At 35.6% G+C, this 17,253-nt stretch overlaps 1 protein-coding gene across 3 annotated transcripts; it reads right to left on the reverse strand.

Moving 5' to 3' along the window:
- Positions 1-234: 234 nt before the first annotated feature.
- Positions 235-16,984, reverse strand: LOC112012894 (polyadenylate-binding protein-interacting protein 4). 3 transcript variants are annotated; one of them, XM_065768116.1, is made up of 16 exons: positions 16,680-16,984; positions 15,844-15,897; positions 14,212-14,370; positions 13,977-14,141; positions 13,679-13,815; positions 13,248-13,438; positions 12,131-12,308; positions 11,820-12,029; positions 10,015-10,142; positions 9,821-9,893; positions 9,683-9,716; positions 6,920-7,245; positions 6,588-6,734; positions 6,381-6,470; positions 6,204-6,257; positions 235-646 (listed from the first exon to the last, which is right to left on the reverse strand). In XM_065768116.1, the coding sequence occupies exons 3-16, from the start codon at positions 14,348-14,350 to the stop codon at positions 617-619; spliced, it is 1,902 nt and encodes a 633-aa protein (XP_065624188.1). In that variant the 5' UTR covers positions 14,351-14,370; positions 15,844-15,897; positions 16,680-16,984; the 3' UTR covers positions 235-616. The 3 variants fall into 3 exon arrangements, with proteins under 3 accessions (XP_065624188.1, XP_023901033.2, XP_065624189.1); XM_024045265.2 differs by having other exon boundaries at positions 11,823-12,029; positions 16,680-16,982; XM_065768117.1 differs by lacking the exon at positions 15,844-15,897.
- Positions 16,985-17,253: the final 269 nt, after the last annotated feature.

The raw sequence follows: 17,253 nt of genomic DNA on the forward strand, positions 1-17,253 counted from the left end.
AGTTGGGAACATTATATATTTTACTAAAATTGAAAAGATGGTTGCACATCAAAAGCATAATTTAAGTTGGTATGAACTTTAACACTAGACTTCAACAGTTCAACGTAAGATTCAACTATAAAAGAAAAGATAACTTTGTTAAAAGCAAATCCAATTATTAAACTTTTCTACACAATGATAACATTTTCCATTTTTCTTTTTTTCTTTTTTTGCCTTAGTTACTGACACTTGATATAACTTTCCTTCAAAGCATCGTTATTTCAAATTTATGGCTAACAATGTAACACAAATAAACAATAAATTATTTCAGAGTTAGAATTTAAGAGGAAAATATAAATAAAAATAAAACAACCGGTGTTCATTGACTAAAGCAGTCCTGACTCCTGAATTAGAAGACTCCTTTTTTCTTTTCTTTTTTGGTTCCTTTCCGCAATGTCAATAAAACATAGGTGAGCCTAGGCCATCATGTTATGACCATAGTGATGTATGAAGAATTAGGGAAAGAGTTGGAGATTCACATCTTAACCAAAATTTAAGCACTGTCAAGCTACGATTTGATACAAGAATCACCCTCTCTAGCCCCAACCTGCCCCCCCGTCTCCAGCCAACCAACAAACTAAAATTCTCGTCCTTTGTACTGCATTTCCTGTAAAAATGAATCAGTTAGCTTCCTAATATCAATCCTATTTTACAAGGCAAAGAAGTGTCCTAGATGTTTATAGAACAAAAAAGCTGCTCCAACACTTGTGTTACTCGTGTATGGAAACATTAGACAAAATGGTAAATGAATTTAAAATTTTTAAAAACCTGAATAATTCCAGAAAGTATCACTCCAAAAGTAAATCAGCATCAGTTTTTCTGTTTTTTAGTTGACAGTTTCATTCTACACTAGTTTGTAAGAGTTACAAATCACTAGGTGGCAAGTTTTTAAGAGTCCACATGTTCCTGTTAATTTTTTTTTTTTAATAATTAAATAAGCATTTAAAAAAAATAATATTACTTCGTGTTTGTTAGAAGTAAGTGATTAAATGATTATATTTACTATATCTCAATAGCTTAAGCTTTTGGGACAATCAATAATTTGACATAATATCAGAGCAAGAGGTCCTAAGTTTGATTCATGTCCTCCACTCTACCTCCCATTTAAGTTCCCATAATTTCTCACTTATTAAAAGGGCTCATAGGTGAGGGGGGAGTGTTAGAAGTATGTGGTTAAATGATTTAATTTACCATATTCCAATAGTTTAAGTTTTTAGGGAAATTGTTAATTTAATAGCGTAAATGAAAGTGAACACAAAGAAGTCTAAAGAATTGCAAAAGATTATGTACAGAAAGATACAACTCTAAAAACTCAGGAATGGAATTACAATCAGCAAAACCCCTTGTCAGACACCAATCAAACAATCTAGCAAACAGCTCTATCAGTTGATCCTCAAATGTACCACAAATTACGTTCCTGCCATAAAGTCCACATCAAAAATAATAAGACCAAGTTCTAGATATCCAAAGACTGCTTGCCTACCCAATTCCGCCAACCAAACAACGTGAACACAACACTACTACAGTTTAACAGAAGATGCTCCATTATCTCCCTACTATAGCAACACATACAACACCATCCTACCAGCGTGTATCTTCTCTAAATGAGATTATCTCTTAGGTTGTGTTTGGAAACAGATTTGGATTTGGATTTTAAATTAAAATATTTTAAATGCCTTGATTTCAAATCCATTGATTTTAAGAGTTATTTCAAATCCAAGCATTTTAAAGGTTTAAAATTCTTGGTAGATTTGTCAAATCCAAATCCTTGATATTTTTTAAACTGTCCAAACAAGATATTTGGATTTCAATCACCCAAATCCAAAACCAAATACCCAAATCATGTCATCCAAACACACCATTAATTAGATCATCACAAGTGAGGATCAAATCCATCGATTTTAGGAGTTATTTCAAATCCAAGCATTTTAAAGGTTTAAAATCCTTGGTAGATTTGTCAAATCCAAATCCTTGACATTTTTTAAATTGTCCAAACAAGATATTTGGATTTCAATCAATCACCCAATTCCAAAACCAAATACCCAAATCATGTCATCCAAACACACCATTAATTAGATCATCACAAGTGAGGATCTTCCCCCATGCCCCCTGTTCAATTGGAGACAGTCATTTTGAAACTCAATATCTATTTAATGTTATTCTGATCTGATGACCAATTCATGATGCCCCACTTACAACACTAGCACTCTACTCCCTTTGCTTATCTTTGCAACTCAATCGCTATATTGTCCCTAGTCCTTTTTCCTTTTCTAGAGAAAAAAGTCCACAAAAAACTTAACCAAATTTACAACAAAGCCATAGTCCCAAAATGTTGGGGTTGGTTATGGATATTCAACATATTATTTTCTCTTATATTATTCAACATATTATATTCAACCTAACCAAACTTAACCACGTGTATTATTTTCTTTTAATCTGTTCGGTTCTATATGAAGTTATACTCTTTGTTACTTCCTTAATTGATGTCCTTTGTTATTACTTCTACTACTGCTATTTTTTGTTCTCCAAACTTTTTTTTTTTTTTTTTGTTGATAAGAAATCAAAGATTTATTTCATAAAAATGACATCATGTTCACAATGGTGAACACTCTGAACTTAAAACAAATACAAGTACCTCAAGAAGAGATACAAACAAAAGAAGAAATTCAGAAATGGAAATACAGTGTAAAACCCCAAGTTCTACCCCACTGAAATAAGGTCCAACTAGTATAGGCTTCAAAAGATCAATTGATCTCACAATATCTTCAAAAGTATGATTATTACACTCCCACCAAATTAACCACGTCAAACAAGTTGGAACCATATTCCAAATATTAGAGGAATGCTTCCCTAGCCAATTCCACAAGCCAAAAAGAAGGGGAGGTTACTGTCTTCGGCATCACCCACTGGATCCCAAATATAAAAAAAACTTCACCCCACAGGACATAAACAAACTTACAATGGAGTAGAAGATGATCCACAGTTTCCTCATCACATTGGCACATGCAACACCAATTAACTAGTGGTAAACGTCTAAGAACCAGATTATCAATGGTAAGAATACTGCCCTAGCTGCTGTCCATAAAAAGAAAGACACCCTTTAGGTACCTCTGTACTCCAAATACACTTCTAGGGGAAAGAGATAGAAGGAGAGCCATCGGGAACAACTAACAAATTATAATAAAATTGAACATCAAAGACACCAAAACGATTCAACTTCCAAGTCAAAGTATCATCTCCCTCGCCCCTTGACATATTGGAGTAAGATGCTTAAGCAGAGAACATGCTCTCTCTACCTCCCTTTCATGAAAAGCTTGATGGAAATATAAATTCCAGCTTCTATTATGCCCTTCAAAATTAGAAACAACCGAATCAGAAATCCAAGCTTCTTTGGAAACAACACGAGCAAAAAGATTTGGATAAAGATCCTTTAGAGGAAGAGGCCCACACCAAGGTTTGTACCAAAAACGAATACAATGACCTTTGCCCACAGCATACTCCACCTGTCTAAAGAAACTCTCAACTCCTGCTCTAATATTCTTCCACATTCCACAGCCATAAGCCCCTCGAACATCCCTAGTACACCAGCCCCCACGATCCACTCCATATTTGGTTGCCATAACTTGACACCATAACCTGTGAACTTCTTTCCCAAAGCACCATCACCACTTACCAAGCAAGGCTTGATTAAACAACCCACCCCCAAAACACCTTCCTCCATCGGTAAACAAACATTATCCCATGCGACTAAAGAATATTTAAAGACTTCATCAGTAGTCCCCAAGGGAAATTCCTTTGTATCTTTTCCAATCTGGCCGCTACAACTTGAGGAATAGTGAACAATGATAAAAAAGAAGTAGGAAGGCTCGAAAGAGTACTCTTTAACAAAGTAAGTCTACTACCCTTGGACAAATATAATTGTTTCCACCCAGAAAGTCTCCCTTCCATTTTTTTCTAGAATTGAATTCCATATCGAGGGATCCTTGTAATGTGCCCAAGAGGATACCCAAGTAATTCATAGGTAGATTTCCCACCCAACAACATAACACACGAGCTAGAGCATGTAAATTACCTACCTCACCTACTGGCACAATCTCACTCTTACTGACATTGACTTTCAAACTTGTGATAGCTTCAAAGAAAATCAACACCATTCTTACATATAAATAATTGTTCCCTGGAAGCATCACAGAATAAGATAGTGTCATCAGCATAGGGGCTACCCCATCTTTAAGCAAATTTCCTAATTTAGAATCCTATCTTTCCATGTATTTCCACCTTCAATCTCTTCATCTTTATGAATTANTAAGAGTACTCTTTAACAAAGTAAGTCTACTACCCTTGGACAAATATAATTGTTTCCACCCAGAAAGTCTCCCTTCCATTTTTTTCTAGAATTGAATTCCATATCGAGGGATCCTTGTAATGTGCCCAAGAGGATACCCAAGTAATTCATAGGTAGATTTCCCACCCAACAACATAACACACGAGCTAGAGCATGTAAATTACCTACCTCACCTACTGGCACAATCTCACTCTTACTGACATTGACTTTCAAACTTGTGATAGCTTCAAAGAAAATCAACACCATTCTTACATATAATAATTGTTCCCTGGAAGCATCACAGAATAAGATAGTGTCATCAGCATAGGGGCTACCCCATCTTTAAGCAAATTTCTAATTTAGAATCCTATCTTTCCATGTATTTCCACCTTCAATCTCTTCATCTTTATGAATTATTGATCCAAGATATCGAAAGCTATCGCTCTTTAGTATCTCTTGACCATCAAGTCTAATCATCTCTCTCTCTATTTCTACATTTACTAAGCTTACATTCCATGTACTCTATTTTAGTCCCACTTAATCAAAAGCCTTTAGATTCTAGAGTGTCTCACCAAAATTCTAACTTGGCATTAACTCCACAAAAACTATACCAAATTTTAATATATAAAAAATAGGCCAAATACTCCTTATATGCTAAATCTATGATTTATTCAAAATTCTCCAAGGGAATTTCCTTCTAAAACTCCAGACTGCAATACGCAGCTACAGTCTCTTGGCACAGCGTTGACTAATGTGATGACTACGTTATCGTTCTCACCTAGGTTTCAAATGGTGACAACCAAAATGATACAGAAATAAAATTGAGAAATATAAAATAAAGGATAGATAAACTAGGAGTTAGCACCTACACTTGCTTGGAGTCAACACCAATCAAGAGAAAACAAACCTAGGAGTCAACACCAAGCAAGAGAGAATAGATCTAGGAGTCAATTAGCAGCACCAGATCATTGAGAAATTCCAAGAGAGATGTTATTAATCAATCAAACTGTAAACGGACTCCATATGAGTACAACATTGCTGCTGACGTGCAACACAGTTGGGCTCTGTTTACAGAGTTCTTATCTCAGAATTTAATGGGACTTAGCTTATTAATAAATTACCAACTATCCCCAAAGCTTAAGCTGTTAATAAATGGTGAAGTTAATCATTTAACCATTATTCTAACACTCCTCCAAAGTTGTGGACTTAAAAGACTCCTTAAATGGGACCCAACACATAGGATTTTTAATTTTTAAATGGAAGGTAACAGGATACAAACTTAAGACCACCTGCACTTCTACCATGATAGAATACCAATTCTCCCAAAAGCTTAGTGTTGGGAAATGGTGATTTCGATCATTTAACAATTAATCTAAAACTTGATCAACATGGGTATTTGAGAAAATATTTTTGGTATCCTGGTAGTGCTTTTGAGAGAGAGAGAGAGAGAGACAGTGGGTTCACCAAGGGAGCAAGTGACATAACTGCTGTAAGTGATGTGAAAAATTATGCGACTTTAAGCATGAGAGATGTGGTCTATTTTAAAACCTAACAGATTGTAGGAGCTTTTTACAAACCAATTTCGAGGAAACTTCGTTTTTTTTTTTTTTACTTAAAAAAAAAAAAAGGGAAATCCAGTGCTTCCAATTAGAGAACAAAGCAGGTGGACTGATTATGCATGTTCCTTTTCCGAAAGCATTGTTGCTTCAGGAAACAAATAAGATATAGGAGTAGCTTCTTTATACGCAAAGAAATATTTAAAATTAGCACTCAACAAGAAAATATAAATTCTTAAACAATCTAGATTACAATAGTTCAGAATATGATTAGAATGACTTACATGTTGATAGTTTTGCATGTACAAGACTTGCCTAGGGTGAAGCATCTGCGGATACTGCATATAGATAGATAGATACAGGTCATCAATATCAAGAAGTTACATTTGTGTACTAATATATAACACACAAACAAGAATCCCTGTGCAGAATCCCACAAGAACTTATAGACAATGTCGCACCTGAGGGCCATTAGCATGAAAATATGGCGGTGGTGTCGGTGGAACCTGTGGATATATAACAGGCTGGTGTCCAGGAAACGAAGGTCCAATCTGTTAAAACCATGAAGTAACCATAAGAATAAACAAGTGGAACTAAATGTATAGAACAAATTTACAATTAATACCTATCCTAATGTATTTCATAAATCATTCTTTTGTTACACTTACTCCAATGCCCACAGGCATGCCAGGCATATGTGGTACAGCAGAGACGTTTGGTTGAAAATAGAATGAACCATCAGAGACTGGGGACTGAGGCCTAACAGGAATTTGAGACGGTATGAAACTCTTTGCATTAGGATTGAGTTTGAATTCCTGATATCAAAATTGAAAAAACAGTGGAAAACACCGTAATTAGGAAGAGAGCAAAATAAATATTAAGAGGAAGAGAGGATCCTAACAATCTTATATATCTCTTAACAATGATGTATGCTTTTACCCTACTGCATTTCCTAATATCAACTGTGCAATAAAAACATACAAGGTCTAATCAATAATACCTTAGCATGGGGATTCAAAGTTGACTTTTCAGAGGATAACGAACCCATTGATGAGCTTGGTGATAAACCAGGTCCACTAGAAGCCGAGACACCACCTGCATAATCTGAACTGGATGATGCAGAACTACCAGGTCGTCCACGAGAGTGTAAAGATTGGGGTTCTCCATGCACTTTGCTAGATGCCACACCATCAGATGGTTCACCATAACTTGTCTTTTCATGACTCTTAGATAGAACACCATATGATGTAGCATAAGCGGTGGCATTAGCAGATATACCCCCTTTATCAGAGCTGTCTTTCTTCTCATTAAGCGATGACTGTGAATCTACATTAGACAATATGCAATAGTAAACAGAATGTTTAAAATTGCATAAGCAACAATCATGCAGTATGCAGAAGAATAAATAGCTGACAGGGGCACAAAGGTCAGTAAGCAAAAGAAATAAATATTAAAGTAGGCTCCCTCTTAAAAAAGCAATTCAGTAAAAGGAAAATCCAGACTGCAAAAGTCATGTAAATAGTAGTTATAAATATCCTGTGGACATTATTTTCATGCTTTAACCATGGATCTACATCATTAAACAATGTACCATAGTTTTTCTTTTTTCTTTTTCTTTTTTTTTTTTGTTTTTTTCATTTTATTTTATAAGTAAAGAAAATTTTATTCAAAGTCATAAAAAGGAGTCACCCAAGTATAAACAATAGGGGACCAGAACAATCAAATACACAAATTACAAGCATCCATCAAATCATAAACCAAAAAATTAGAATGACTTCCTATGATAGACATCCAATCCGATAGTGTTTTAAAGAAGAAAAGTTTTAAGTCGCCTATTGTCCTTTCATAATCTTCAAAACACTGGTTGTTTCTCTCCTGCCAAATGCACCACATCAAACAATGAGGGACAGCCATCCACATAACTCTATTACGATGGTGACCAAATTTTCCTTGCCAACATGCTAGGAGCTCAACCACTATCTTTGGCATCACCCAGTGTAACAATGTACCATACTTTACAGGCTATGCTTGAAACCACAGAAGCCACAATTATGCAGAAGGTATTACAAGGGAAAGAATTTTAGTAAGTGCAGGACAACCCCCCCCCCCCCCAAAAAAAAAAAAAAAAAAAAACTACACACAAAAACCAAGTAAAATGGGAATCCATACAGTGAAAGTTACACCCTCAATGTATGGGGTGTTTTTGATTTTAGTCCCAAATGTTTTAAGATTTTGATTTTAAAACTAACTGTTGACACCGTTTCGAATTTCATCCATCCATATATTTATGTTAATGATGTGGCAGTTAAGTTCCACCTATGCTTGCAATGTGCATTACTTGGTCCAATTAAAGTTAAGCCATGCCAATTCAACTAACTGAGCCATTTATAATTTCCTATCTATTGTTTGCAGATGATAATTTGATTCGGTCAGGGAATGATCCAGACCAAATTGAATATTTGAAATGAGTTCCAACCAAAAAAAAAAAAATTTACATAAACTGAAGAAAAAACCTAAACTCAATTGATATATATATATATATATATATGCAAACAAGGCAAACAGGAGGGTAAAAAAAGATGAAGAAGACCAAGAGAACAATGAACTCAAAAGAAAAATCACAAAAAAAGACAATAAACCTAAAAAACAGTACTCTTCCTCATCGTGTTTCAGAAAACAAAGGCAAACAAAAATTTTCAAAACATAATCTAAAACAATAATTGAAATTCAGAGTTACCTTTACAAACTCCATCACATAATACAAGCCAAATACCCAAACACCAACAAAAAACCCAAGAAATGAGAACTCCATAAAAATTTCATTTCCTTGCTTTTTGCAGCAACAAAACAAACTCCACAAGAAAGAAGGAAACAGTTTCACAATCATTATAAGAATCCCAAAAATAACCAGAAAAGGCAGTTCTGGACAGAAAGGGATAATTAGCTTTGGGGTTTTTGTCAGGACAGTCAGATCGTACAGCACATCTTTCTTCGAGATTTTCTACACGGAAGGCAATTCTAAGGAGCTCAAGTACTCCAAAGTCACTTTACTCTTCGCCAAACAAGAAGTTGAAGCCCACGATTTCACTCACCAGAAGTCGTGGCTTGACAAGAAGCCCAAAAGGCAGCATCGTATCAAGTGGAAGCGAGAGAGGGAGATGTGACAAGCAACAAGGCAGAAGAGAGAGAGGGCATTGATGCCAAAGAAAACAAAGTTGGACTGGTTAGCATGATCATGAGAAGCAGAGCAGAATAAATCAGGTAGAGTGGAGAAGAGAAAGGACAAGAGGAGGTGCAAGGAGAGAGCAGGGAGAACAACTTCGTTTTTTAGAATTTTTTTTAGTTTCTCTACTTTTTGGGGTAATTAGCGAATTTTTTTAATTTAGTGATGTGCATTTTTAAATGAAATGACATGTTAATTGGATCAATCATGGAGATTGCAGGCTTATATGACATTTAATAGCCACGTTATTAATGGGAATAGACAGAATGATGAAATTCAAAAAGGTGTTACATGTTAGGCACTAAAATCATAAATTTTAAACATTACAGAACTAAAATAAAAACCATCCCAAACATAGATGGTGTAACTTGCATCTTAGTTGCGTAAGTCATTTAAAAAATAAACATAAATATCTCATTGATATAGTTCCATGCATAACTATATGCTGGTATTTTCTTCTTAAAGTTAAGTAGCCAGATAAGAATTAACGGTATTTGGAATCAATAGTTGGCATGCATACAGACAAGAAATTTCACTCACCCTCAGGCTTTGACAATTGAGCATCTTCAGCTAACTGCATTAGAATAAACAGAAACACAAACATGTATGTTAAAAGCAATCAAATGAGGCACTCTTAAGTTACCATGAGAAAAAGCATATTAAGGAATTTCAGTTCACCGTCTGCTTCTCTGCCAATTCCTTGGCATTATTATTGAGTCCATGTTGATCACTGATTGAATTTTCCTGGATCCTGCAATTTTTAAATAAAGAATTTGATTAAGGAAATGCATTCTAGGAAAAGCAAAGCCACATGGCATTAATTTCTCAAGGAAACAAGTAAATAACAATTAACTAGCAAAATCAACAAAAACCTGTTTTCACTTTCTGAAGCAGGGACGCTTTTAAAAGGAAATTCGGATGCCAGCTGTTTAGCATGATCATAAGAACCAGTGCGGCTTAAATCCAAGCCAGTACTTGACTGGGAAGACTGTGCTTGATCCTGCATGCCCAAAACACATTTTCCTTAAAGACGTTATGGGTAGCCAAACACCACAAATACATTTGGTAACTCTTTGAAACAATGACAAAACAGACAAACGTAAGCTATATACGCATTGAATTAAGATTTCAAACACCATAATGAAGATTTGAAGATATTGATTTCAAGATAAGATAGACTCAGAATACAAGATGATAAAAGCATGTTTCAGGATAAACTATACAATGGTTTGAGAAAAAGAAATTCATTGGATTGCAATCACTTCTATTAAAAATAAAACCCAACACCAGGCACTACGTATTCCTCTGAGTAATGATGATTTATGCAAAATCATAGTACTACCCAGCCACTAAAGAACCTTCCAAATAGAATAAGCATACAGGATGATAGAAGCATGTTTCAGGGGAAACCATCCCATGTTTTCAGCAAATACATTCATTCAATTGCAATCACTTCTATAGGGTACCAAATACCAGTCACTATGCATTCTTCAAAGTAATGGTTATTTAAGCAAAATTAAGTGCTGCCTCACCATTGTAATTAACTTCCAGATATACAAAAGAGACAGAGCTCATATATTCTCAACCCCACCCCCCCCCCCCCACCTTTTTTAATTTTCTACAACCTTGCCCTCGACCCTATACCATAAGGAGAGGATGAGCCATTTGTACTGGAGCTCATTGGATGTTCTCCATTACAAGCGTTAGTCGCCGTATGCAGCCAAACACTTGTCTAAACAAAGCAAACTAGAGACCACATGTAGCACAGTGATCAAGATAATATTGAAGAATCATTCTCTCTCAACTCGGTATCAACTGCACAAATCTATCCATAAGTTATAACTTCATCAAGAAAGTCAAACCTATCATGCTACCTATCATCCTGCTGCTTCCCTTGAATCCCTTCCGAAGGACAGATCTGTAAGCTACATGCATAAGACTCCCATTATAGCCATCAAGGCTTCAATTTCACCAAGCACACTTGTCCTTACACTTGATGCCACCAAGAGTCCAAGACAGCACCAAGCCAATAATATGGCAAGCTTCATAAGAGGATTGGCCATTATCTAAAGAATTTTTTTTTTTTTCAAAACTGAATGATGCACCTAAGATTTGAAATTGTTTCAGTAAGTACTGTCCATCAGTTTGAGATCCACCTAAGATGTAATTCTTTTAGGAGCACTTTGCGCATAAACCCCATGTACTTGAGGTCTCTCCGTTTTGATAAAATTTATTATTTATCCCAAGGAAAAAGATAAACTAAGTTTTAAGAGTCCAGGAAATTTTATTACTTTCTAAGACTGCTAGGCATGGGCTATAGTAACCAGTCCTTGAGGCTTCTGTCTCCAGTACTCATGTCATTGGGTGTTTATATTTGGTCTTTAACAGTTCAATGATCAGGTTTAGGAGTCCAAATCACATTGGAGAGTATGTGTTCATGTTTAGTGGAGGTGAGTTATCATGACATGGATTCTCAAAAGTCATAAGTCATAACCCGCCCCCTAAAATAAATAAGCAGCATATAAGCAGTTTGATAACATCCCAATGAAATCACCTAACGAACAAGAGGTCCATAGTTGATCTAATATAATCAGATTAAGTATAAATGAGCAAAAATCATAGTCATATTACAACAGCAAGTAAAATAGCTTATATTTGACAGAGAATAACAAGGAACCACCTTAGAGCAAAAGCTTGATGACAACCGAGCTCCATCATTGTTTTTCTCAATGGATAAACTACCAAAAGTTTCAGTGTTATGTGAATCCGACAATATATCCTCAATATCTCCATACCCACTATCATCAACCCCCTTACCCCTATAGACAGAAGAGAATTTAGTCTCCTCATCGATATCAAAATCTTCATGAAAGTGAATGCCTCTCTCCTGTTTGAACAAATCAGCATGAAATATTTAAGGAATTTGGAGAGCTGATTAACAAAGGAAAAAGTTTTAAAACAAAGAAATTTATGCTAGATTAACCTCACCTCCGCTAAATGAAGATCTTGGGTTTCCTCACCCTCAATTTCTCTAGCAATTCTTGAGGCTTTCTTTTCCAACTCTTCCATCTTAGGACCTCTCTCAAGTTTTGTTGTATAAAGTTCCTCATCAAAGGTGCTTTTTACTCCAAATAATGTTTCATTGGTTTCAAACTGGTTCCAGTCCCTAGGAAGAAAATAATACAAAAATTATCAGTCACCGCAAATATAAGTAATAGAAAGATCACACTCAATAATTATATATGTGTGTACATCTATAACACACACATGCGCATGCATGTGCACACGCATTGGTACTTGTAGCGCCCAGAGCCTATTGCTACCTCAAACAAGGGCATAGCTAACCAATTAGTTTCATTTTGAATCATTAAGTAACAATTTAATATGAGCGATAGGAACAAATGGAGGAAGATAGATAAATGAAAACATGTATGTATTAAGAGTGTGAAAGGTGCTTTTTACTCCAAATAATGTCTCATTGATTTCAAACTGATCCCAGCCCCTAGGAAAAAATAATACAAAAATTATCAGTTACACAAACATAAGTTTTAGAAAGACTACAATCAATATATGTACGTATAATATAATATAATATATATACGCACACACAAATTGGTCCTTGAAGCACCTAGAGCCTATTGCTCCCTCCAACAAGGGCATGGCTATCCAATTAGTTTTGCTTTACATCGTTAAGTAACGATTTTATATGAGTGATGGGAACAAATGGAGGAGGATTGATGAATGTTTGTCTGTGTGTGTGAGAGAGAGACGGAGAGAGAGATCGTGTGAATGTGTGCTGTACGTCTGATATTATTTAAATGGGTGCACTTCATTCCACCAAATGAATGTTTAAAGAATAATATCTCGGTAAAATTGTACTTTTGTACAGCCAATTTTTAACCAAAATAAGCCAATGAAAAAAAGATATACTAAACCACCATTTAGAAATTAAATGGAAGAGGTTCAAGGGCCAGAAACAAATGAAGAAATGCTGCTAATAAAAATTTAAAAGTTCTCACAGGTGATCCTACTCAAGGAGAGAAGTTATTAGAACTGCAGAACAATTACCAAGATATTTGGGGAAAGAAATATTTATTATAACAACCTATTCCATTGGCCATCAAATATATTGTCCAGTTCAGGACACTGTGGATAATTTTCATCAGGAACCCAGGGTTTCAGTTCTCTCTCCAACTCAACATGTCGAGAATGTGATATGTTGGAGTCCAGCATAAGCTCCTGCTGTATTTCACGTTGGAATTCTTGTGATAACTCTTCCTTGGTTACTGCCACCCCCTGGCAACATCAACAAACAACCCAGTTAAATATTAATGGCGAAAGATAAATAAAAACTTAGCCACTAATCTAATGCAAGACAGCTATTTCTCTTTAACTGCAACAAGACCATATCCTTGCTATCATTGTAACAAATTATTAAGTATTTTGATAAAAACAACTACATATCAACTTATTGAATCATTTAGTAGAAACCACATTTAAGGCTGCAGAGTTTCAAATACAAGAATGCAGCAGAACCTTTGCAGAAACTTGTACAAAATCCTTGGAAGGTATAATTAAAATCTTTATAGGAGCCTTGCTAACAGAGTCTGCAGCAGCCCTCTGTCCCCGTAAAGAACCATCCTTTATCAAGTGTGCCATTTTCAAGGTAATTCCTGAAAGTTACAAGCAAGTAAATGTTAAAGAAGACACTTGCCAAAGCAAATTGCAAGTGTTTTAGAAAAGAATTAATGGAATTTACAAACTACATCTGGTTTACAACACTACAAGTCGAACACATAATCTCTTCAACAAAATCAAATCCAAAAAAACATACCAAAATCTTTTTCAGCAGCATTTGTTGCATGAAATATTCCAGAGTATATAGACCCATCTTTCACCTGAACTTCCACATGATGCCCAATGAGACAAGTTGTTACATATACTACCCGGTCACGTGAAGGACTCCCATAACCGCCGATTTTGTAGCCAGCCATTGCCCCTATACCATCCACTATGAGAAAGGAGAATGTAATGTACTACTAAATACAATCCAGGTCTAAAAAGTTTACCTGTATTTGTTGATCTGCTGGGATTTGATTTTCCAGACTGCGATTTACTCTCCGTCCTAGTCCCTACTTCTCTCTCGCCTCTTCGACGGCCAAATCCATTAGCAGATAATTTAGGCTGTACAGCTTGTTGCAGATTCATTGCCAGCAACAACCTTTGACCTAGACACACACACACACACACACACAAAAAGAGGGTCTGAAATCAGTTAAAAGTCTTTTTACTGCAATATCAATTAAAAATTGTGCACAAAAAGAAACAGAATAATAGTGGAACATGTGGTTAGCTGTTTCATGAAAAATAGATGAACGAGGACTGCCAGACCAAATTGATGTGATTAAAATACAGGGAAAAATACAATAAGTAAACTCTCCAACTAAGGACTCCTAAATCACGAAATCTGAGAAAATAACTTTCAACTAAATAATACTGGCCAAAAGGGGATTCTCCTACAAAATGGAAAGAATGGACAGAAATATTATATGAGGCAGCTACCCAACCAACATATACCATACTCTTGGATGAAGCTAGAAAATTCCCTTATTATAGACCAATGTACATCCCTGTATGTTATCCAAGATCATTAAGACAAAAAAAGAAACCTTATAGATCTTGTTGACACATATTTCGTAATACCAGTTCCCATCACCAATTTAATTTAAGCCCAAACTCTTATTACCAAAACTTTAAATCTTCAGTTGAATATAAACTCCTACTTCTGGGACATCTGACTCATTCAAGGAAAAACATCCTGCTTCTGTCAAAACTGACTGCATGAATTACGTCACTGAGCAAAGCTTTTGGCTTGAATGGCTTCATGATTCTGTATGCATGTGACATGGTTAAGCCTAAACTGGTCTTTTATGTAGCTCTGCCATCCTTCAATGTCTGTTGTGGGAGCCTTGGTTTGGTTTTTATTGTTAATGACACTGTCTTGTCCTGCTTTATTTGGTTCAATACCTTGAAATTGTACCCTTATATATATTTGAATGTGGCATAGATGATTTTGTCTCATATAAAACATCTCCAACTTACACCTTCACCACAAAAATTTCCAAAATAAAATGCAATAAATGGTGAAACACTCCAGCCTGTATCCAAGAGTTCGGATTTTCACCAAAAAAAGTTTCTATTGGCTCAAAACCTGCAGGCAGCTTATCATAAACAACCATTACTTTACTGATCTTCAGTGAAACATCCTCAAAACCAGGACTTCTCCTCCACCATTCTCCCCACCCCCAACCCCATCCCTCTTTCTTCTCACATACTCAAAGATTCCCACACCAACTAAGCTTTTCTTCAACTGCTTGTATGTTTGAACATACACTTGCTTCTACAAGTTTCAAACTTGTATGTATGTATATGAAAGCCCCTGCACACACCCAGGCACCCTCTCACACACACAGATAGAGTAGAATGATGTCTGGCCGAAGCCAAAGCAGAACCACTTATTGCATAACAACATCACATCCAACGATTAAAAAATCACCACTCCTCAATGTCCTTCTCTACACCTGCTAGCTAACTTTTTTTTCTTTTTTGATAAGTAAAATAGTGACATAAACCTCCTACCTAAACTTCAAAAACTCAAAACCACACAACATTATAGTTTGCTAAAGAATACAAGACATTACCTTTCTATGATGGGAGCTACCCACAAAGAGACCCTTCAAAGTTCCAATAAAAACCTACATCGTGAAGAGAAACAAACAAACCATTACCAGTCTAACAAAACCACAAACCCTCCAAATTCTCCAAATTATTACAAAGGCAAATATCACATGCCATGGCAAGTGATTTGCAGGTTCAAGCCTGGAAATTAGACTCTCCAAAAATGATATTACAGGTAAGATTGCCTACCAATCAACTCTCCAAACCCCGCAAAAGTGAGAGCTTTGTACACTAGGTACGACCTTTTTGGTTTCAGCACAAGCATTATCACTAAGACCCTAACAACCAACAATTACGTAAACAAATAGAAACCTAAAAGCAATTCACACAGTCAACGTACAGCAAAAAGCAACACACTCAAAAGAAAAACACATCGAATATGACCTCCTAACCACAAATGATTATAACATAATTATAGAATCTCCAACACACTATAAGCAATTAGAAATCAAATGCACAGCAAAAGCAAAATAGTTCTACAATAAATAAATAAATAAATAAAAACCTAAATTTGTATATATATGCGTGATACATTTTCCGGATTTAGCAGATGAATAACCGAAAATAGAAACTGAAATCAGTAATTAAAGCAAGTGAAGTGAAATTGTGTTTACTACTTAATTGCTTTACTGAAACAGGTTTGATTTTCCTTCAGATTTTCTCGGGAACCAAACAGAGAGCAAAGTTTTAAAAAAAAAAATAAAAACAAATTGTAATTCGGATCGCGAAGCCAATTGAGAAGTAATAAAAAAAATTTTAAAAAAAAGAGCTTGAATTCAAAGTACGATCTTATCATTACCTTAAATAGCTGAAAGGTTGAAGCTCAATGAATCTGTGAAATTCTCTCTCTTTACTTCGATTTTCGACAGTGGTGGTGGTGCTTCTCCGAGTTGATAGACTCAGTGAGTTAGGGTTAGGAATATAGGGAGAGCGAAGAGAGAGAGTTTGAGAAGATCGGAGATAGGAACGAATCGCCGAAACGATACGATTTTTTTTAGAGAGAGAGAGTCAGAGTCTGAGTCTGAGTCTGTGTCTCGTTGTGATCGATGTAGAGAGAGAAAGAGATTTGGAGAATAGCCAAAGAGGAAATATGAATGGGAGTTGTGAACGTTTTGAAGGTTGTGAAAAAGTAAGGAGCGAGGAGTGGAGGATTTGGTGCGGTGGGGGTGTAGTGTAGGATAACGTTCAATGCATGTTGTTTATTGTTTGATTGACTTTTACTACCCTTTTTTTTTTTTTTTTTGTTCAATTGTTCTTGTCTTTCCTATTATTGAGGAGAATTTTGATTGATCTTATTACTTCTTTTTCTTTTTTCCTCTTATGGAAATAGGAAATAACAAGGATGATGGTGAAGAAATTTGGTGGAAATTGCT

Source organism: Quercus suber, unplaced genomic scaffold (genome assembly GCF_002906115.3).
Source record: "Quercus suber isolate HL8 unplaced genomic scaffold, Cork oak 2.0 scaffold_888, whole genome shotgun sequence".
NCBI classification, from domain to species: domain Eukaryota; kingdom Viridiplantae; phylum Streptophyta; class Magnoliopsida; order Fagales; family Fagaceae; genus Quercus; species Quercus suber.

Coding starts and splice junctions, on each gene's coding strand:
- LOC112012894 (XM_065768117.1), bottom strand. CDS start 14,350: ATGAATCTGCAACAAGCTGTACAGCCTAAATTATCTGCTAATGGATTT. Junction 9,894..10,014: donor GCTTCAGAAAGTGAAAACAG/GTTTTTGTTGAT, acceptor TAAAAATTGCAG/GATCCAGGAAAATTCAATCA. Junction 9,717..9,820: donor AATTGGCAGAGAAGCAGACG/GTGAACTGAAAT, acceptor ATTCTAATGCAG/TTAGCTGAAGATGCTCAATT.